This window comes from Macaca fascicularis, chromosome 1 (genome assembly GCF_037993035.2).
Source record: "Macaca fascicularis isolate 582-1 chromosome 1, T2T-MFA8v1.1".
In the NCBI taxonomy this organism is placed as follows: domain Eukaryota; kingdom Metazoa; phylum Chordata; class Mammalia; order Primates; family Cercopithecidae; genus Macaca; species Macaca fascicularis.
In genome coordinates, this window is record NC_088375.1 from 123,935,995 (window position 1) to 123,958,990 (window position 22,996).

Consider the following 22,996-nt stretch of genomic DNA (forward strand, 5'->3'; position numbering starts at 1 on the left):
TTACAGGCTTGAGCCACCGCGCCCGGCCTAAATTGTAGTTTTACATTCACCTTTTACCTAACTGGACATTTTATGCTTGCTGAACATTTAATCTAATACTATTATAAACTTAAATACTCACACAGAAATATTTCTAGGGAACAGACCTAAACTTCAGTTTCTCACACACCACAGGTTCTCAATGTATTTCAATGTACAAATTACTATGACATTTCTAATCATCCACAAAAAGGAACTTAGCCTAAAACCTACTTTTGCTTCTTTTAGTCCTGAAGTAAGACAGAAGGGAGTTGATCTTGTCTCACTATCATTATTTAAAAATTAAGTTTCATAATGATGTTAAATTTATACCTCTTAAGACTCAGAAAGGGGCCAGGCACAGTTGCTCACGCCTGTAATCCCAGCACTTTGGGAGGTCGAAGTGGGTGGATCACCTGAGGTCAGGAGTTCGAGACCAGCCTGGCCATCATGGAGAAACCCCATCTCTACTAAAAATACAAAAATTAGCCAAACGTAGTGGCAGGCACCTATAATCCCAGCTAACTCTGGAGGCTGAGGCAGGAGAATTGCTTGAACCCGGGGGATGGGGTTGCCATGAGCCGACTTCACTTTGCACCACTTCACTCCAGCCTGGGCAACAGAGCGAGATTTCATCTCAAAAAAAAAAAGATTCAGAAAAAGTAAATATTAAAAGAAGGAGTATAAACTAAGGATAACAACAATTGTTACTGAGAGGGCCTGGCATAGTGGCTCACGCCTATAATCTCAGCACTTAGGGAGGCCAAGGTGGGAGGATTGTGTGAGTCCAAGAGTTCCAGACCAGCCTGGACAAGATAGTGAGGCACCATCTCTACAAAAAAATTTTTAAAAATCAGCCAGATGTGGTGGTGCATACCTGTAGTCCCAGCTACACAGGAGGCTGAGGTAGGAGCATTGCTTGAGCCCAGGAATGAGGGCAGTGAGCCTTGATCATGCCACTGCACTCCAGCCTGGGTGACAGAGTGAGACCCTGTCTAAAAAAAAAAAAAAAAAAAAATTCGTACCGGGAACAAAAAACTATGCCACTATCTGAGGTTCAATTAAGGTATACTTATTCTAAAGAAAAAATTTATATAAATATGCAACCAACTCTCTTATTTGCATTTATGAACACACCCCTTCCCATGCTATCTAACACTTAGCCTACGTTTCACACCTGGAAAGCAGGCTAGAATTATAAAGTAAAGCCCAGAATTGTTATATAGGGACTAATAAAAGGAGGCCAAATACCAGAAGTACCTTGCACAACTACTCTATGGCTAGTACCCAGGACAGTGAGATACAGAAAACAGAGCTCAAACACAGTTTGCTGATGCATTTTTTCAATCTTGATCCTTCTTCACTGGCTGTCCCAGTAGTATCTTGAAACTTTTCAAGCCTATTGGGCCAAAAGTACAAGGAAGTAACAAATACAAGGGCATAGAATATCTTACTCAAATGAAAAAGACAAGCGACAAAACTATAACACGTTTAATGTCCTATATGTCTTTGTATACTTCTTAAAATAAAATGTTTAAATAGTTCAATACTCGAGAAGACAAGGCAAGTTTTCTGAAGACCATTACCTGAAAAGAAAAAGCTACAGGTATATATGTGAGTTCTGAAGTAAATTTGTTGGGTAATGATCTCATTGTTTTTATGAAAACAGACTACCACAGAGCAGATTAAAAAACAGAATATATCACTTTATTTTCAAACTTTTATTTCATACACACACACACCTATGTAATGTAAAATATGAGATATAAAATACTTCTGTCAATAAGACAAAAAAAAGTTAACAAGTTTTTGTTAGCCCAAATCCAGTATATCCTAGCACCATATGTAAGGATAAAAAACTCATATTTTTTTACCCATTAATTCAGAGAGTATTACTTAGGCAGCCATACATTCTGTAAGCTCTACAAAAAAGTCAAAGCAAGTTATAAGGTTATTGCTAAAGCTTACGTAGAAATTTTTAGTCCAGGACGTGCTCCTAGTATCTTAAACAAGATTCTAACTGCAATGCTGTGCCCTTAACCATCTGTTGAAGAAATAAATTACAGGAAAGCTTTGTTCCTCTAAGTCATTCCTTGGTGAAATGACAGAGGACGTTACAAAGGCCATTAGATTTGTTCCTAACTTCTGACTCCAGCAGCAACTACCAAAGAAACATTAGAAATGTTGATGTACAGATCAACTCAGTTCTTGCAGATGTAGGCAGAACTGAGTCTTTAACTGAATCAAAAGGTTTACTGGTGATGAAACATTAAATTATCAACCAAACTTAGAATCTTCAGAACTGTATAAGATTCTCATTTTTTACTTACCTAAATCTGTTATTACCAAATCGCAAAAGTTGAAACTCCTATAAAAGAGTATAGGCATTTTAAATTAGGAATCTAACAAAAGTAAAACTTCTCATAATAATCTTCAGTCAAAACACTACTTAAAAATGGTAACATTTCAGCCATGCTCTTGTAGATCACACAGACAAAAAAGGTAACACATTACATGAACAATATTTCTGTCCTTCCTGTATGAAAATAAAAAAGAAAACAATATTAGTTCTATGCAACATATTTTAATAATTCAAGGAAAGCAAAATAGCACAAGAAATTCATAGACCCATATATACTATTCTTGTATTTTTTAAAATATAGAGAATATGGGCAAGAAAATTATACACCTCGATTTCTTACCTTTCTTTCATGATTTTAAGAAATAACGGTAGCAACAAAATTCTTTACTGAAACTGAGAGATTGAAAGGATGAAAGTTAAAACTTACCAGTCCCCACACCTCCTTTGTAAGACAACGCCCTGCCCACCCACTCTACCCCAAAGTCCCTTCTTATTCCTTTGCAATACTCAGTAACAATTTCAATTTTAATTAAAAAATATGGCCTGCATTGGAGTAGATGAGTTTTAGGACTGTTCTAGGTTCCCTGACCCAGGGTGGTTAGTAGACCTAAGTGTAGACCAAATGTCACACAGCTCATCCAAACCCAACTGCTGCTTTTGGGGTTAGATGGCACCCAGAACTACACACTAGCACAAAGATGGAAGCCTTGGAAGGCTGTGGAAAAATGAGAAGTATTGATATTTTAAGCCTTGTTTCTCACAGACTCCTGTTAACAAAAGTAAACCTGCAAAAAAGCAATATAAATACAAAAATAGTGCCTTGGGCAGAAAAGCAAGTATATCTAATCACATTCTCCAACATACAGGGCAGATGTAAGCTACTTACAAGAAATTCCTACTTTTCCATTCAAGGCATTTGACATGAAAGCTCAAAATGCTCAAGGCTCAGTTTCATTTTAAAATAAAACCAAGGGACTATATTAGTTGCCTATAAAATAAAACTGAATGCAGTTCCCCACTTCTCCATATTCCCCCCTTTCCCAACTGACAAATGCATACACTATGCTAACATACATATATGATCATTTATTTAAATTAATCACAAATATCTTCTGAAAACCCCCTAAAACACTATAAGTAATTACTTGATTACCTGGTAATCAAGTAACTATCAAATAAATACTTGAAACTTAGCATTCATTCAATAACTGTCAACTAAATCACTAGCAGAGTACTCTGTTAAATGCTATGTGGGACACACAGAAGATAAAAGTTACTCACAGTCCTCACATGACTCACCAGGTCGTGACACAGTATTCACTCTGCCACATACACTGCCGGGACTTCGTACTAAGAACAGCCTAGAACCTCTACAACTGTGAATTATTAGAATCTGCATTCTTCTACTTCATTAACTGAACACCTGATTAAGTCACTGTAGCCCATCACCTTATTTTCTTACCTTTAATTGAAGACATTCTGAGCTGTGGGATAATAAAATGACTTTAAAATATGTTGAAGTTTAAGTCAAGCAGGTATTTCACGCTTGTTTTTCCCCCCACCAAGCCCTAGAAAAATAATTTCTAACGCCAAATAGTTGTAAGTCAATTGTACTCCAGCATACGTTAAAGTCAACTAGCTCCTAAAGAAGTTTATGTCTCTATTATTTACCGATCTCATCAGAAATACCATGGAGTGAGACTGGTAATTTTGCACTAAGTCTATTTGTGTTTTACGGAAAAAGTTAAGTGCTAAAATATATATTCATCCATCTAAGCTTATATCTGTCCCCCTATCACAGAAAAGTCATCTCCTCATGAAATGATAGGTCATTTCCTATCTATCCCATCCTCGATTTCAGATATAGTATTAAACAAAAATTCCATCTGTTCCTCGCTCCACTATTACCAATCCTGACCTCTAGAGTTTTATCAGTCACCTTAGCCTATCAATTGAGAATTTCTCTATGGCCTAAAATTTTACTTGGAAAATACACTCTGGAGGTTGCGGGTGAGTGGGCAGAAAGTGAGAAGGCAGAACAAAGCCCCGTTCTCTATACATTCTGTGGGGGAAAAAAAGGCTAAAAAAAGTAAATATTTTATGTATCTAGTGATTATTTTCCCCATAAACTACAAAGCCTTACAGATTTTTACTTTGATTCAGTTTTCCTAAGATTGATGAATACCTACAAAGCATCAAAAATAAATTCCAAATAGCTCTCTATTGTGGTTTAATAAGAGGAGGAGGAGTCCTTCCCTTATGTAATACACTTTGCAAGGCCAAAGAATCCAGCTTCCAAATCCTAACAGACACCACGATCCTTTTAATAAAACTTACAGCACACAGCCAATACTTGAAGCATTCCTAGTAAATCTTATTGCAAATTTCTACCAAGGAAACTTTACTGAGTTCCCATCTTAAAAGGCCCTGAAATTTAAATTTGCTAAGCCAAGTTTCCCAAGATTTTTCAGATCATGGCACATATAGAAAGTATTTGCGCAATACACCCAAAGTAAAAGAACAAGATTGCCAATAGCCAGCTGGTGGCTCCAGTGGACCCAGGGATGAGAGAAAAATTGTCTCTGCACACCTTGGAAATTTGCCACTATGCTACAACCCAACCACAGGAGTTCTGATTCAACTCTGACCAGTCACCTGCAGAATTTTCAACCACTTATTAGAACTAGCACCAAGAAACTTTGGAATTAAGGACCTTAAATTTTTTGTTTGTTTTTTGTTTTGAGATGGAGTCTCCCTCTGTCACCCAGGCTGGAGTGCAGTGGCATGATCTTGGCTCACTGCAACCTCCAGGTTCAAGTGATTCTCTAACCTCAGTCTCCCGAGTAGCTGGGACTACAGGTGTGTCCCACCATGCTCAGCTAATTTTTTCTATTTTTAGTAGAGATGAGATTTCACCATGTTGCCCAGGTTGGTCTCGAACTACTGAGCTCAAGCAATCTGCCCACCTCGGCCTCCCAAAGTGCTGGGATTACAGGTGTGAGCCACTGCACCTAGCCATGTTAAGTTTTAATAAGATGACCAATAGTAAACTTACACAGTAATCCTAATAAAAATGATTCATAACTTGGCTTAACAATCAAGTTCTGAGATGTCTGAAGGCATGAATACTTTTTAGACAGGATGCTAAATTCCTTTTGAAGCATGTATGACCTAACACATAAAATGATGTGGAATAGTTTTAAAGTATTAACACTTAAAAAATGAATTCAGAATCCTATATTAAATATCTAACTTCAATGATTATTCTTATTCCTTTTTTACTGACTGTAAAAAAAAGCTGGTTTGCGCAAGTGTTTAAGGAAGCTCAGCCCAATCTTCCTATTTGTTTTAAATTATCACAAGAAATATTATTAGACATTTCTGCCTAAAACAAGTCCTATAGCCATAGATATAAGAAAAGAGTCTGGATTAATAACTTCAAATACAATAATTATTATTGTTAAATAATAATTTTACTGTGCATAAGAATCAACTGAGTGCCACCCAGGATGAAGTTCTGCTTGACAGAATCCAATGAATCTACATTATTAACATGCATCTCAGGTAAATCTGATGCAGGTAGCCTGTAGACACTGAGGAAATGCTTACAGAGGTCTTCAGCTTAATAATTCTGCATCAGCTGCCAGTTTATTCCTCAGAGTGCTGGCTACAAACAGTAATACCAGGCATAGAGTGAACTTTCAGATACATGCACATTATCCTAGATTACCACTGGTATGTAATCTTGTCTTTTTCTGACATTCACAATGCTTATGCTATGACCACAAAGGAAACTAGTCTTTTCAGTGTCAACTTATGTGTGTGCTTCCATTTAAAATGGTGAGAATACAGTGGCTTCTGAACTATCAACAATAATTTCCTCGTGAGCGGATCACGAGGTCAGGAGATCGAGACCATCCTGGCTAACATGGTGAAACCCCCCCATCTCTACTAAAAATACAAAAAATTAGCCAGGCGTGGCGGCAGATGCCTGTGGTCCCAGCTACTCGGGAGGCTGAGGCAGGAGAATGGTTTGAATCCAGGAGGCGGAGCTGGGAGTGAGTGGAGATCGCGCCACTGCACTCTAGCCTGGGCGACAGAGCGAGACTCCTCTCAAAAAAAAAAAAAAAAAAATTTTACTTAGAAGCATTAAACTGTTTAGGGTCAGAAGTGCATCTGAACAGATTTTTCATACTGTTACAAAAAAAAAAAAATACAGAAAAATAACAAAATCAGACACTCATTTTCTATCTATCTATCTATCTATCTGTTTTAAATTTTTGAGACAGGCTCTCCCTTTGTTGCCCAGGCTGGAGGGCAGTGGCACAATCACAGCTCACTGCAGCCTTAACCTCCTGGGCTCAAGTGATCCTCCCAACTCAGCCTCCTGAGTAGCTGGGACTACAGACATGTGCCATGACACCTGACTTTTTTTTTCTTTAACTTTTTCTTTATTCTTTTCCAATACTTTTCTAAATTTAATTTTACTTTTTGATAGAATAGGGTCAAGGTCTGACTATGTTGCCCAGGCTGGTCTTGAACTCCTAAGCTCAAGTGATCCTTCTACCTAGGCCTCCCAAAGTGCTAAGATTATAGGCATGAGCCATCACGCCTAGCCAACACCCAGCTACTTTATTACTTCTTTTTTGTAGAGATAGGGTCTCACCACATTGCCCAGTCTGGCCATGAACTCTTGGGCTCAAGCGATCTGCCTGCCTTGGCTTTCCAAAGTGCTGGGATTACAGGCATAAGTCACTGTGCCTGGCCAATCCTTTTACTTTCAGCAGTAGAGAAAGGCTAGTTATTCCAACCAAATAAAGTAAATGTTCCAATACCAATGAAGCTCAAAATTTAACTTACCTAGTAGCCACTTAAATATAAGCTTGATTATAACAACTATACTTTCATAAAATAATCAGTCATATGTGTATTTCTGCATCCTACATTTTACCTCCTATTTGCTAGTATAAATACCATCCTAAAACTAAATACTCGACTGTATACTATTATCCTATTGAATGGCAATTGGATCTTAATTTAGAATTTAAAAAATACAAATATCTCAATGATCAAATATGCTGAGAAACAGATTTACAACAATTATTTCATCTAGGTTTTATTTCACGTAATTTTGCATGGAAATACATAGAAATAATTCTAAAACATGCTAAACAATTCCCTGCCCTGGTAAGAAAACATATTAAATATAGTCATGAGTTACTTAACAGGGATACATTCTGAGAAATGTGTTGTTAGATATTTTGTTGTCAGATGAACAGTATCCCTACCTACACACACCTAGGCTATCTGGTAGAGCCTATTGCTCCTAGGCCACAAATCTATACAGCATGTTACCGTGCTGAGTACTGTAGGCAACTGTATCTAAACATTGAAAGATACTTGTGTATCTAAACAAAGTACTCATGTATCTAAGCATAGAAGGATACAGTAAAAATGCGTATCATAACCTCATGAGGTTTGTCCTGTTATGTGCCACATGACTATATTTTAATACTTAATGTTTCAGAAACAGCATTCTAAGAGTGAGTGAAATTCCAGCACTTTAGAAGGCTGAGGCAGGCAGATCACCTGAGATCAGGAGTTTGAGACCAACCTGGCCAGCATGGCAAAACCCCATCTCTACTAAAAATACAAACAAATTAGCCAGGTGTGGTGGTGGGCACCTATAATCCCAGCAACTCAGGAGGCTGAGGCAAGAGAATCACTTGTACCTAGGAGTCGGAGGTTGTAGCGAACCGAGATTGCACAACCGCACTCCAGACTGGGTGACAGAGCAAGGCTCCATCTCAAAAAACAAAAAAAAGTGAGTGTGTGTGTGAGAGAGAGAAAGAGTGTGTGTGTGTGTGTGTGTGTGTGTGTATGTACGCGCAGGCGCGCATATGTGTTTGTGTATAAAATGAAAGGCTTGGTCGGCAAGATGGCTCACACCTGTAATCCCAGCACTTTGGGAGGCCAAGGCACGAGGATGACTTGAGGCCAGGAATTTGAGACTAGCGTGGGTAACTTAAACCCAGTCTCTGTAAGAAATTAAAAAAAAAAAAAAAAAGAAAAAGAAATAAAGAAAAGGCTTATAAACAGTTTTCCTCTTCAATCCATTTTTACTATTTTTAGCTGTGCCTACCTGACATGTTAGTAGCACTGTTGGCCTTTTCATCCAAGAATTCCTAGTCTTTCCCCAGGGTGTTACTTCTGAGACCACTATTTTATAATTCACAGGTTTTATATATACACATATACATACACAGACACATACACTTTAATATATTTGCTGTGTTGGCAGGACTAAGGCAAGAATGACAAGGGACTGGGAGGGTAAGGACTGCTACCTTCCATACTCCCTCCTTTCTAGAAATGTCTACAAGAGTTCAGAGACTAGTCACCTATTTCTTAGAGATCTATTGGTCAATAACAATCAACATAACACAAAGACTTGTCCTAGTTGTTTTCACTCTAGTAACTCCAAGAAACATTTAATAGAGGTCACTAATCAAACAGGAGTCAGTAAGTAAAAAGCAACTCAAAGTTAGTTGAACTTAAAGAGGCTATAAAACATTCTATTCACTTACTGTTTACGTTAATAACAGGAAACACAGAGCTATAAAACAAAAATAAATTAAGTCAATTTTTTCTGGTCTGCTTGTCTCATCTCCTTTGTCCGTAAGAGAATAAAGAGGAGATGAGACAAGCAGACCAGAAGAAAAAGGTGGGGGAGGGTATACTCTATATATCCAGTAAGGCATCATGATCTAAGACAGAAGGGAAAAATCAAAGACACAATGTAAGCTCCATGAGGGCAGATATTTTCATCTATTTTGTTCAGGGATATATCCCTGGAACCCAGACCTGTGCTGCCATACAGCACTGAAATTTCTTGAATAAGTGATCAGATATAATATACATAATACACTTTAGAAAAGAACTTCTCAAAGTGAGGTCAACAGATCCCTAGAGATCCCTGACACCCTTTAGGAAGTCCAGGAGGTCAAAATTATTGTCATGGTAATACTAAGGACATTATTTGCCTTTTTCAGTGTCGACTTTTGCAATGATGTGCCTTAGCATAAATATTCTTTGCTATCACCTACTCAGTTTAAAAAAAAAAAAAAAAAGGGTTTTGCTTAGGTTTTGGTATGTGCCATTAGCCAAAAGACTTTGAGGAACCCTCCAACTTATGCTTTTAAAAAGCATTTAGGACCAGGCGCAGTGGCTCATGCTTATAGTCCCAGCAGTTTGGGAGGCCAAGATGGGCAGATCACTGGAGGTCAGGAGTTCGAGACCACCCTGGCCAACATCGCGAAACTCCATTTCTACTAAAAACACAAAAATTAGCCAGGCATGGTGGCAGGCGCCTGTAATCCCAGCTACTTGGGAGGCTGAGGCAGGAGAATCTCTTGAACCCAGGAGGTGGAGGTTGCAGTAAGCAGAGATTGTGCCAATACACCACTCCAACCTGGGTGACAAAGCTAGGCTCTGTCTCAAAAAAAAAAAAAAAAAAAAGCATTTAGATTTCAGGGTGGAACTAGTCATTGTTTAACCCACATGATCAAGCAGTCAGTTTCTTCTCATATATTCTCATAGCCCCCTGCACCTTCCCTTCATAGCACTTATCACATATTATTTATGTGGCTGCTACCTATCTCCCCACTGAAGTTCTGTGAGGGCAGGGACCGTATCTGTTTTGGCTCACCACTATGTCCTCAACACCTAGCAATATTAACAGGAATATAGTAAGTATTCAAGTGTTTGTTTAGTAAAGGAAAAAAGAAAACTGATATTATCACTTCTTTTTTTCTTTGGAAAATAGTAATTTATGATTATTTTCTTCATAATAGTGGTCTTCTAATAAAATTCATGGTAAAATAAAATGGTATGTGTCCCTAATTTTCTCCAACTTCCACTGTAAGATTGGAGATGGGGTAAGTCCCTAAGTCAGGTGGAGCTCATTCAGCTTCATCAGTGAAAAACAGGACAGCTAAGAAGCTTCACTAAGTTAGAATGGGTCACAATACAGGAGGCTCCTTGCTTTGAGGAGCTATTCATGGCTGAGAACTACTAATGGCAAAATTTCCTTCCCTAACAGAAATCATTCCTTCCTTCCAGGCTGGTTATATGATTATACCCAGACATACAATGGCTCTTTCTACTTCTCTGGCATATGCTATCTCCTCTCTTCAGTTTCCTTTTTTTTTGTACCATTGGCCGAAAGACGGAAAAACAGTCTGACCTGAAAGAAAGAAGACTGCAATCAAGTGAGAGCTTAACGAAAGAAAACCTAAACTAGTATGTCACTGGAAACAAAAGCTTGAAAGAAACGCATCTATATTTGTAACATGAGAAGGTAAACAAGAATTTTTTTTTTTTTTTTTGAGACGGCGTCTCACTCTGTCACCCAAGCTGGAGTGCAGTGGCGGAATCTCGGCTCACTGCAACCTCCCCCTCGCAGATTCAAGCGATTCTGTCTCAGCCTCCCAAGTAGCTGGGACTACAGGCACATACCATCACACCCAGCTAATTTTTTGTGTTTTTAGTAGAGACAGGGTTTCACCATGTTAGCCAGGATGGTCTCCATCTCCTGACCTCCTGATCCGCCCGCCTTGACCTCCGAAGTGCTGGGATTACAGGAATGAGTCACGGGGCGCTGCCAACCAGACAAGTTTTTAAGGTTCCTTCTTGCTTTAGCATTCTAGAAATGTCTAATTGGTAGCAAGACAAGAGTAATAGCAGCCTGTATTGTTAGTATTTAATCAAATAGTCTGAAATTTTAATCAGGTATCTTATATATTAAATAGAAATCGGAATGTACCATAATAAATCCAAACTCTCAATTACGCCATGGTAATTCAGTCACTAAAATATGTAAGGATAGAACATTTTTTCTTAATTTACAGAAGTGCGAAAAATAACCTTTGATTGATCAAAACCCTAGAATCTGAATATTAAAACCTCACTTAGTGACTGGAATGGTATATACTCCCTCCAAAAGTTTATCTTTGTTTATTGATTAAAGGTAATCCTTACTTTCTTTGTATTACTTAGGTTCTTAAATTTCTATGATAAGTATGTATTGCTAAATAATAAACAGTATATAAAAATTGCTTTAAAAACTTCATTTCAAGATCATTTGAACAGCAATTTTGCCCATCAAAGTGTCATTTTCCACTACATCTAATTAACAAAATATTCACACTAAATATTGAAACATCTCTTTACAAGATTTACATGAAAGCTGAATAGGTGGTTTTAATGGGAAATAGGTTTAAATTAAAAGATGTTTCTTGTATATGGAATAATTATGTTAATAATGTCACTTAGACTAAGCGATTGCATGTGAATAGAGAGCCTTCATTATTTGAGTAAGCTTTTTTTTCCCTCCTCTTCCTCCTCCTGAGTGATCTTTAAGAGGAAAAAACCAGCTAGAGTTCCCTGCATCTGCAACACCAACCACCCTTAGCATCTCCTTCAGAATGCTTTTTTTTTTTTTTTTGAGACAGGGTCTCACTCTGTCGCCCAGGCTGGAGTGCAGTGGTGTGATCTCGGCTCACTGCAAACTCCACCTCCAGGGTTCAAGCTATTCTCCTGCCTCAGCCTCCCAAGTAGCTGGGATCACAGGCATTGGCCACCATGCTCGGCTAATTTTTGTTATTTTTAATAGAGACAGGGTTTCACCATCTTGGCCATACTGGTCTCAAACTCCTAACCTCAAGTGATCCACACGTCTCGGCCTCCCGAAGTGGCAAGGTTACAGGCGTGAGCTACCACACCTGGCCCAGAATGCTTCTTAAACTATTACCATTATCGTTATTCTATTCTTTCATTCCTCTCTGCTTTAAAATGTCTATTGATTCCTTACAGAGAAAAACTCTAGAAGACTGGTTTTAGCTCCATACCCTGTCACTGCCTATGTATGCCTTCTCTACTAGGCACCATTTCACTTTTCACTATCTGACTCACTCAAAGGCTACCTCCTTTGGAAAAATCTTCCCCAGCAGTCATTCTCATCTGCAATCCTATCTAACTTTTAACAGATTACTACATGAACTCACATGTCAATCCTTTCCATTAGTCTGCAAGATCAACAAGATGAATGAGGTTTCATTCATCTTTGTACTCTCCAAGGCCTAGCATAAGCTTTGGGACCAAAATTAATCTGGGTTCAAATCTCAGTTATGTTAAAAAAAAAAAAACAGTAGTTGATCCTATTTAAATATGGTTTTTATGGCTTTCTAAAGCAAAAGAAAAAAGAAAACTGGTTTTCTGACTTAAAAAAATGTCATTTTTACATTTAGATATGGATGTCTAATACTTTTACATTTTACATGTAAGAAAATATGAAAAAAATACCACCCCCTTACACATACAAACAGCAAAAATAGTTAACTAATAATAAATATCAGCTCTGCCACTTGTTACCATATGCCCTCATGAAAGTTAGTTTTAAAATTAACTTCTCTGAGACCCAATTTCCTCCTCTGTAAAATGAAAATACCACCAACCTACCTCACAGACGTACTGTGAGGACTAAACCCATGAAAATATACTTGTGCCGGGCATGGCTGATCACACCTTTAATCCTAGCACTTTAAGAGCCAAGGCAGGTGGATCACTTGAGGTCAGGAGTTCAAGACCAGCCTAACCAACATGGTGAAATTCTGTCTCTACTAAAAATACAAAAGTTAGCTGGGTGCAGTGGCGCACGCCTATAGTCCCAGCTACTTAGGAGGCTGAGGCAGGGGAATTGCTTGAACCCGGGAGGCAGAGGTGGCAGTGAGATCATGCCATTGCACTCCAGCTTGGGCAACAGAGTGAGACTCCGTCTCAAAAAAAAAAAAAAAAAAGAAGAAAATATAGTTGTATCAGGCAAAATGCCCTTCATATATAGTAACTGCTAATGTCCATTCTGCTTTCATGTCAAAACAAAAGATAAAAGAAATCAATGATTTTATGAACCACTTTCATTAATTCCTCCTTCTCTTTAGAGTAGCAATTATTTTTAAAAGGGACTTCAACTACCTAGAGCAACCTGATCCTTCCTCCCATCTAACCAAGCTGTACATTTTAAGTAGGACCAACTAAAGAACTCCAAATTGAATTCTTAGGTTTTATGAATCTCATGCAACAGAGAAGTTCTTTATCCTACTCAACGGTAATAGGCCCTCTAAACCTGGGTGGTGTGAATTAAGAAAGCCTGAATCCCAAGACTACAGAAAGCTAACGACTTCTGTAACTAATGCGTTCATCATATTAGCAATTAACTTATGATGTTCCTGTTCATTTATTGCAATGTTGTCATTTTTTTGGACAATATTTTAAGATGCCATATAAAACACTTCTAGGAATCCATAATGCAGGAATATCATCCCAGCTATATACGGAGTTTCAAGAAAAGCATAATAGTCGCTGATTTTTTCTCCCCCCCGAAGAGATTCCATAAGACAAAGAGGAAACAAATATTACACAACTTATATATGAATAAGTGCGCTTGGGGTGGTAGAGTGGTGAATAACTTTACTTCAACATCTAATAACATACCAGTCACTGAGGTAGACACGTATCTTTTTTTAAAAAAAATTTTCTTTCAAAAAATTTTTATTTGAGACCAGGTCTTGCTCTGTTACCCAGGTTGGCGTGCAGTGGTACAATCACAGCTCACTGCAGCCTCTACTTCCTGGGCTCCAGTGATCCTCCCACCTCAGCCTCCCAAGTAGCTGGGACCTCAGGCGTGCACCATACCTGGCAAAGTTTTGTTATTTTTGGTAGAGATGGGGTTTTGCTATGTTGCCCAGGCTGGTCTAGAACTCCTAGACTCAAGTGAATCTCCCGCCTCAGCCTCCCAAAGTGCAGGGATTACAGGTGTGAGCCACTGCACCCAGCCGACAAATACCCTATTTAGTCTTCATGATAACCTTCAGAATCCGATAGAGATACTATACTATGATGCCTATTCTACAAATGAAGAAACTGAAGGTCAAAGAAATTATTATTTTTTAAAATAATTCAGTTTTATTTATTTTGAGATGGAGTTTCACTCTTGTCACCCAGGCTAGAGTGCAATGACATGATCTGTGCTCACTGCAACTTCCACCTCCCGGGTTCAAGCAATTTTCATGCCTCAGCCTCCCCAGTAGCTGGGATTACAGACACCCACTACCAGGCCCAGCTAATTTTTGTACTTTTAGTAGAGATGTGGTTTCGCCATGTTGGCCAGGCTGGTCTTGAACTCCTGACCTCAGGCTGATTTGCCCACCTGGGCCTCTCCAAATGCTGGGATTACAGGCATGAGCCACTGTGCCCAGCCTGAAGGTCAAAGAAATTAAATACCCAGTAAGTAGTGGAGTAATAATCCAAACACAATCTAACACAAAACCCTACTCTTTCCCCTTTACATTACTCTGGCTTCTTGGCAGTATCAACAGATTATGAAGCTAATTCAATTGAAAGCAGTTATAACAAAAATCTAACTCAAATTGGCCTAAAATTTTAATGTCTGTATTGAAACAAAAAGGAGAATGCAGGCCAGGTGGCTCACATCTGTAATCCTGGCACTTTGGGAGGCTGAGGTGGGAGGATCACTTGAGTGATCAGGAGTTTAAGACCAGCTTGGGCAACACAGTGAGCCCCATCTCTACAAAAAAAATTGTTAAAAATTAGCTGGACATGGTGGCACATGCCTGTAGTCCAGGCTACTCAGGTGGCTGAGGCAGGAGGATCACTCGAGCCCAGGTGGTGGAAGCTGCAGTGAGCTATGATCACGCCACTAAACTCCAGCCTGGGCAACAGAGCGAGACCTTGTCTTAAAAAAAAATAGAGAATGCAAAGATGCAAAGTACCTAAGAACCACCCCCCATCATCCACCTCCGTCAAAATTAAAACCACAAAATACATCTGCTACAATGCAATAATAATGTAGTTGTTTAGATAATTAACTTTCTTAGGTCTCCCAATACTCAGTGAACCTGATTAAAGAGAAAATAATGCCTACGTACAGGGCCACCTGTAATTCCTTAATGTGATTATTAATAGTTGGAGTGTTTACAAATTGTAAGCCTTAAAATACACATACATATCTAGTAGAGCTATGGTAATCTGAACATAAAAGATCAGTATACTTCAGTATACTTTCTTCTCTGCTACTTCTTGGGTTATGTTTAAAACTGTTAGGATATTTCCATCATTATAAAAGAAGGAGTTTTCCATACATATCATTGTAAAATACTATTTCTGACACTAAAACTCTACCTTATGGTACTGTTAACCATTTGGAGTTCTTTCCCATCTATTACCTCATTATCATCACGTTAATTCTGTAACATAGTATGGATAATTATTATTATTATTTCTATTTTATATATAAGGAACAAAAGCAATTAAGAACAAGTTATTTGCCTAAAGCTAGCCCTCAACAAAGCCAATTTTAAAACCTAATTACTGGTGCTGATTAATTAGCTCATGGCCCCTGGCTTTTCTTCTTTAATGATTCTCTAGGAGTTTAACTTTATTAAAAGCAATAATTATACTTAAATGTACTGAAATGATACTTTTGTGATTTTTTTCAAATAATTAAGGTATATGTGTGATGTCCTATTTGCAAAATGTTTATTTAGTAAATACATTTGTCTAACTGTAAAATCAGCTTTTTCCATGTAAGGAAAAAAATCATACACTATTATTTTAATTGTTTTTAAGAGAGACATAGTGTAAAACTTGGACGGTGGTTTCTCTGAAGACCTCACATAAAACCAAAGCCCAATACTTTTTATTGAGACAGGGTTTCACTCATGTTGCCTGGGCTCTGGTGCAGTGGTGCAATATCGGCTCAGTGTAACCTCTGTCTCCCAGGCTCAAGCAACTCTCCTGCCCCAGCCTCCCTCAGCCTCCGGAGTAGCTGGGACTACAGGTGCACACCACCACACCCAGCTAATTTTTGTATTTTTATTAGAGATGGAGTTTTGCCACATTGCCCAGGTTGGTCTTAAACTCCTGAGTTCAAGTGATCCCCGATTCAGGTTCCCAAAGTGCTGGGCTTACAGGCATGAGCCATCACACCCGGCCCAAAGCCCAATACTTTTTAAAAGCCTTGAGTGTTTCTCTTAAGCCAGAACCACCTTGTATGAGGCTTTATATCTACATATTTGCCTCATGTGGCTACTCATTTGTCACAAATATCTACTCAATTGTCTCACATTTGTCATCTATGGTCTCAACATATACACAAACAAAAAATAACTAAAGTGCTTGAAAGCAACTTATAAAATCCATTTAAAATTCTCCATGTTTTATTTCTGTGAGAATTAAATTGGCATGACTTAGGATCACTGAGACAAATAAGTCATTTCATGAAAAAAGTACCTGGGGCAGGGCATGGTGGCTCACGCCTGAAATCCAGGCACTTTGGGAGGCCGAGGCGGGTGGATCACTTGAGGTCAGGAGTTTGAAACCAGCCTGGCCAACATGATGAAGCCCTGTCTCTACTAAAAATACAAAAATTAGCCAGGCATGGTGGTGGGCACCCATAATCCCAGCTACTCAGGAGGCTAGACAGGAGAATCGCTTGAACCTGGGAGGTGGAGGTTGCAGTGAGCCAAGATGGCACCACTGCACTCCAGCCTGGGAGACAGAGCAAGACTCCAACCCCCAAAAAATAAACAAATAAAAATAAAAATAAAGAACCTAATCTCTAATACATTCCGCCAGAAGCTAGTATACTGTGAAATCTCCTTCCATTCAAAATGATACTCAATAACAACTTAGTGAGGCCTTTTTAGGGATACAGAGAATGAACTAGGATTAGGGTGACTGTCTGGGTCTAGACAGAAACAAAGGAGTTCTTGAGACATAGGACTTTCAGTTTTAAAGCCAGGATGAGTTGGCTACTCCTTATTAAGTAGTGGGGACTACGTCTGGATACTTGATAGCACACAACGAAAGACTAAAGTATTTTCTTTTTTTTTTTTTTTTTTTTTTTTTTGAGACGGAGTCTCGCTCTGTCGCCCAGGCTGGAGTGCAGTGGCCGGATCTCAGCTCACTGCAAGCTCCGCCTCCCGGGTTAACGCCATTCTTCTGCCTCAGCCTCCCGAGTAGCTGGGACTACAGGCGCCCGCCACCTCGCCCGGCTAGTTTTTTGTAGTTTTTAGTAGAGACGGAGTTTCACCGGGTTAGCCAGGATGGTCTCGATCTCCTGACCTCATGATCCGCCCGTCTCGGCCTCCCAAAGTGCTGGGATTACAGGCTTGAGCCACCGCGCCCGGCCAAGACTAAAGTATTTTCTAGCCACCTTCCAAACAAAAAAAAAAATCCACAAATTCATTTCTATTTTTACCTCGTGCAAGCACTAATGAGCAAAACAGAAATCAACAAAGGAGGCATACAACACTTTTAATGAGAATTCATCAGAGTAGATTAAATTAAAATTTAAAAAAGAGAATTCACTTTAAGGCATTATTTGCCTTGTGAAAGAAATTTTTAAAAATGAGTTTACTTTTCCTATTGACAAGCTTCCAGGTTTTACTTTCTAAACTATTTTTAAAGTGACAAATTGAGCAGAAGTAATGGCAAGGTGTTCCACCCTTTGACTTGTGTCAACCAATCTTACGTCTTTTATCAGGAAAAAAAGAAGTCCATCCCTTAAAGGCAGTATGCCAGGACCAAGGAAGTAAGTGAGACAACCTTTTTTTTTTTTTTTTTTTTTTTTGAGACAGAGTCTCACTCTGTCGCCCAGGCTGGAGTGCAGTGGCTGGATCTCAGCTCACTGCAAGCTCCGTCTCCTGGGTTTACGCCATTCTCCTGCCTCAGCCTCCTGAGTAGCCAGGACTACAGGTGCCCGCCACCTCGCCCGGCTAGTTTTTTTTGTATTTTTTAGTAGAGACGAGGTTTCACGATGTTAGCCAGGATGGTCTTGATCTCCTGACCTCGTGATCCGTCCGTCTTGGCCTCCCAAAGTGCTGGGATTACAGGCTTGAGCCACCGCGCCCGGCCAAGTGAGACAACTTTTAAAGAGCAACAGCAAATACTGCCTGCCTTCCACTATCTCAAAACTAGTCACGGTTCAATATAAGTTATTTATATATGGCAACCTGTAAATCAAAGGAATGTGCTTATCATACCTAATTCAACAATTTCAAGCCTAAATACTCCAGCTATACAGCAGTCCTCTGAAGCCATAGCAATAAGATGACTCACCAACTGGCAGGTGTCTTAGGTTCTACAAATAATGGGTGTCTGCCTGGATGAAAACAAATGTATGTGCACCAACAGACGAACTCATCCTGCTTGGCTAAGAGAGTAGAGAGACTAAAAAAACTGATCAGTAGTATAGTACTTTATAATGGAAAGAAGAATGAGACTTCGCTACAACAAAATTTATAATTCATGCAGACTTTCAAAATGTCCTTCCAATTTTCATTTACCAGAAAAGTACAACAGAATAAGATCTAAGATAATAAAAACCAATTTTATGACCCCCAAATTAAAAATAGCTGAAAGTGAGAATTATGACATTGAGTTCACTGCTTCAAGAAATGTGAAGTCAGTCACAAGAAAAATAAATCCATATTTAAACCCTCCTATTACATTTAGTGACTTGATGTCAGTTGCCACTCAAGTGAAAATCAGTAGTACAGATTTGAGTTCTAGTTCGAGGATGTATATTCTTATGTGAAAACTGACACCATGTCACAGTTAATAAGATACGGGTTTATAAATATGGAATTAAAAGAAACTTACCCTTTCCCTTTGTGCAGCTCTGACTTCCAACCCAGTTTCTATAGAAACAGGAGGACAAGTGCCAGTGCCAGAAGTCTGCCAATTAGAACTCATCTTTGAGTTGCTGAATAATAAAGTCAGATCCCAAAGTCGACTATAGGTTTTTGTCAGTAGTTCCTAAAAAGAAACCCAGGAGGAAAAAAGATGTTTAACCAATTACTGTACTTAGAAATGCTGCCTTTAAAATTGGCTTTAAAAAAAAATTGAGGAGGGAGATCCAATACCCCATGTTAAAAAAAATTTTTATTAGGGCTTCAGACTTTACTAAAATTAAGGAGCAGTAAACAGAAGAGAGGGTGTCTCTGAAGGTCCAAAACACTTTTAAACCACTACATTAAATGAAAAAAGCACTCATACATTATAAATATAAAGTAGTTTCAATCACTAAACCTTAAAGTGCAGATGAATCCATTCCTTTTGTGGAATGAACTTTCAGTAAGGTTACAGCACTGCAAAGAGTAAACTTCACAAATGCAATTTGTCAGGAGAAATGATGACATAGGTTAAGTCTCCACTAAAAACCTCTCATTTCTAGGATAAATCTATAAATTACAAATGAATCTTTGAAAAGTTTTCTAGAGACGTTGGCGTTGTTGTGCTTGATGAAAAAAATTCCCTCTAAGTCACATATACCAATTTAGAAATTTTACAATTGTGGGATTTAAGAAATAATCTGACTGCAATTTTTCAATTGATATCCACATGGTTGCTTGGTGAATGTATTTGAGATTCTTTTATCATAAAAATTTAAACATTATTTTTATCTCTTCATGTGCCTCTAGGTATGAAAAACGTACACATTAAAAGTATCAGGCCAGGTGCAGTGGCTCATGCTTGTAATCCTAGCACTTTGGAAGGCCGAGGCAGGAGGTCAGGAGTTCAAGACCAGCCTGGCCAACACGGCGAAACCCCATCTCTACTAAAAATACAAAAATTATCCAGGCGTGGTGGCTCGCGCTTGTAGTCCCAGCTACTTGGGAGGCTGAGGCAGGATAATCACCTGAACCTGGGAGGCGAAGGCTGCAGTGAGCCCAGTGAGCCAAGATTATGCCACTGCACTGCAGCCTGAACGACAGTGCAAGACTGTGTCTCAAAAATAAAAAAAAAAGTCATTCCTGGCCGTGCACGGTGACTCATGCTTGTATTTCTAGCACTTTGGGAGGCTGAGGCAGGTGGACTGCTTGAGTCCAGGAGTTCAAGACCGGCCTGGGTGACATAGTGAAACTCTGTCTCTGATAAAAATACAAAAATTACCCAGTGTGGCACACACCTATAGTCGTGCTTCCCAGATACTTGGGAAGTTGAGACAGGAGGATCACTTAAGCCCTGAAGGTGGAGGTTGCAGTGAGCTGAGATTGTACCACTGCATTCCAGTCTGGGTGACAAGAGTGAGACACCGTCTCAAAAAAAAAGTAAAAATATCATTCCTGAACCTAATTTGATACACTGCAAATTTAGAGTACTATCTCAACACTCATACTGAACCATTCCTTTTAATACATATGAATCTTAATACATTATTTGTCTCTGAGCATTCATACTGAACCATTCCTTTTAATACATATGAATCTTAATACTACATTATTTGTCACTGTGTACTTTAATAGGTATTTGATTCTTGTTATGTAAGGAAAATTGTTATGTAAGGAAAATTGATTTATGAAGTTAGTATATTACACTTAAGAAACAAAGGCAATTGGGAACCATTCCTCAATTCTGCCCATTTCTATCCCCTCACAGAAAGCTCTAAACCTACCACTACCAAATTTCCTAAATCCTGGGGCACCTATTAGCAGAGTGTCTCCAATATTCACACCTGTACTTGTAAAAAAGTAACATTTTCTATCTCATAATGAAGAGAGGTGACAAGGATAGAACTGGAAGGCAAGAAAAGAGAAAAGCATCACAAAGTAATCAAGAACCAACCAACTAGGATAGGCTTTTCCCTGTCTTAGTGACAGAGACCTCTGGTAATTTTCTGGTCACCTGAGGCTCACTACATAAGAACTCTTTTGTTCTACTTTTCTTGTTGAAAGTATTTTTTAAAATGCTTTACAGTAAATGACATTGACTAATGCACAAATCTGAGAATCCTATGCACATGGAAGAAGATTCTAATTATCAATTTTTATCACACAGAACATTTATATCTACATCTAAAGTACTGCTTCTCAAACTTTAATATATGTACAAATCACCTGGGGATCTTGTTCCATTCAGTGGGTTTGGGGTAAGGCCCTGCAATTCTGCATTTCTAATAAGCTTCCAGCTGAGACTAATGCTGTTGGTCTGAGCACCATACTTTCAATAACAGATTCTAGAAGACTGGGCAATATACATACTGTACTGAACCCAAATTACATTCTCAAAGTTTTGTGTTTTGATTTTCAAACAATCCTTAAAAGGCTGATTGTGTGCGTTTGTAGGTATAAAATTTGTCTCTAGAGCAGTGGTTCTCAGCCCTGACTGCACATTACAATCACCTGGGAGCACTTAAAACAAAATGAAAACAAACCTGGGCCTTTGCAGAAACCCACTCAATCTAGATCAATTTATATGAATCCCTGAGAGGGGGCCCCAGTCATCGGTATTAAAGTTCCTCAGTGATTCCACTGTACAGCCAGAGTTGAACGTCTGCCATAGAATGCAGAAAAATTCCAATTAAGGGGTCTAGTTTACTGAAGTGTTTCTGTACATAAAGAATATACACAAATGGCATATATATTAAGATACTTATCATAGGCTGGGCGCGGTGGCTCATGCCTGTAATCCCAGCACTTTGGGAGGCCAAGGCGGGCAGATCACGAGGTCAGGAGTTCAAGATTAGCCTGGTGAACATCGTGAAACCCCGTCACTACTAAAAATACAAAAAAGTAGCCGGTCATGGTGGCAGACACCTGTAATCGCAGCTACTCCAGAGGCTGAGGCAGAATTGCCTGAACCCAGGAGGCAGAGGTTGTAGTGAGCCAAGATCACGCCATTGCACTCCAGCCGGGGCAACAGGCGAGACTCCATCCCAAAAAAAAAAAGAAGAAAGATACTTATCTTGGGAGCTACATAAATCTTGTGATACTCAATTTTTTTTTTTTTTTTTTAAGATATACGATCTTGCACTACTGGACTCAAGCAATCCTCCCGCCTCAGCCTCCCAAAGTGCTGGAATTACAGGTGCAAGACTCAGCGCCCAGCCTGATAGGCAATGTTTTTTTTTTTTTTTCAGACAGAGTATCACACTGTCACCCAGGCTGGAGAGCAATGGCGTGATCTCAGCTCACTGCAACCTCCACCTCCCGGGTTCAAGCAATTCTCCTGCTTCAGCCTCCTGAGTAGCTGGGATTACAGGCACGTGCCACCATGCCCAGCTAATTTTTTGTATTTTTAGTAGTGACACGTTTTACTACATTGGCCAAGCTGGTCTCAAACTCCTGACATCATGATCCAACCACCTTGGCCTCCCACAGTGCTGGGATTACAGGCGTGAGCCACCACACCTGGCCTGATAGTCAATTTCTATATGCTAAAATGCAAATCAATTTTATGAAACATTAATATTCCCAATAGGTCTTAAACTGTGTAATCAAAAATATACATGTATACAGCAACCCAAAGTGTTAATTCTGCCTGTAATAATAATTATATTGCAGACACTGGTATAATAACTTATGCTTAAGCATAAAAATTTTTCATTAAGTCCTTTTCCTAGATAAAAAGGAATCTGCTGGTTACCTGAGAAAGGTCAGATAAATTCAGCACTTAAAAACTATATACACACATGTATCTTATTTGCATAGGATAACAGCCATTTCACAAAAAGACCCTCTAATTTATTTTTTAGCA

The 22,996-nt window shown here is 38.9% G+C and overlaps 1 protein-coding gene across 3 annotated transcripts in view; it reads left to right on the forward strand.

Moving 5' to 3' along the window:
* Positions 1-22,335, forward strand: part of SLC16A4 (solute carrier family 16 member 4) — a 39,286-nt gene extending 16,951 nt beyond the window's left edge. For 2 of the 3 annotated variants that reach the window (XM_005542410.5, XM_005542411.5), the window contains one exon: positions 10,502-11,505. In XM_005542410.5, the coding sequence (XP_005542467.3) occupies positions 10,502-10,629 (128 nt within the window). In that variant the 3' untranslated portion in view covers positions 10,630-11,505. Of the gene's footprint in view, positions 1-10,501; positions 11,506-19,941 lie in introns of those variants that run through there. The other variant, XM_065548192.2, reaches the window with a different exon arrangement.
* The last annotated feature ends 661 nt before the right edge of the window (positions 22,336-22,996 follow it).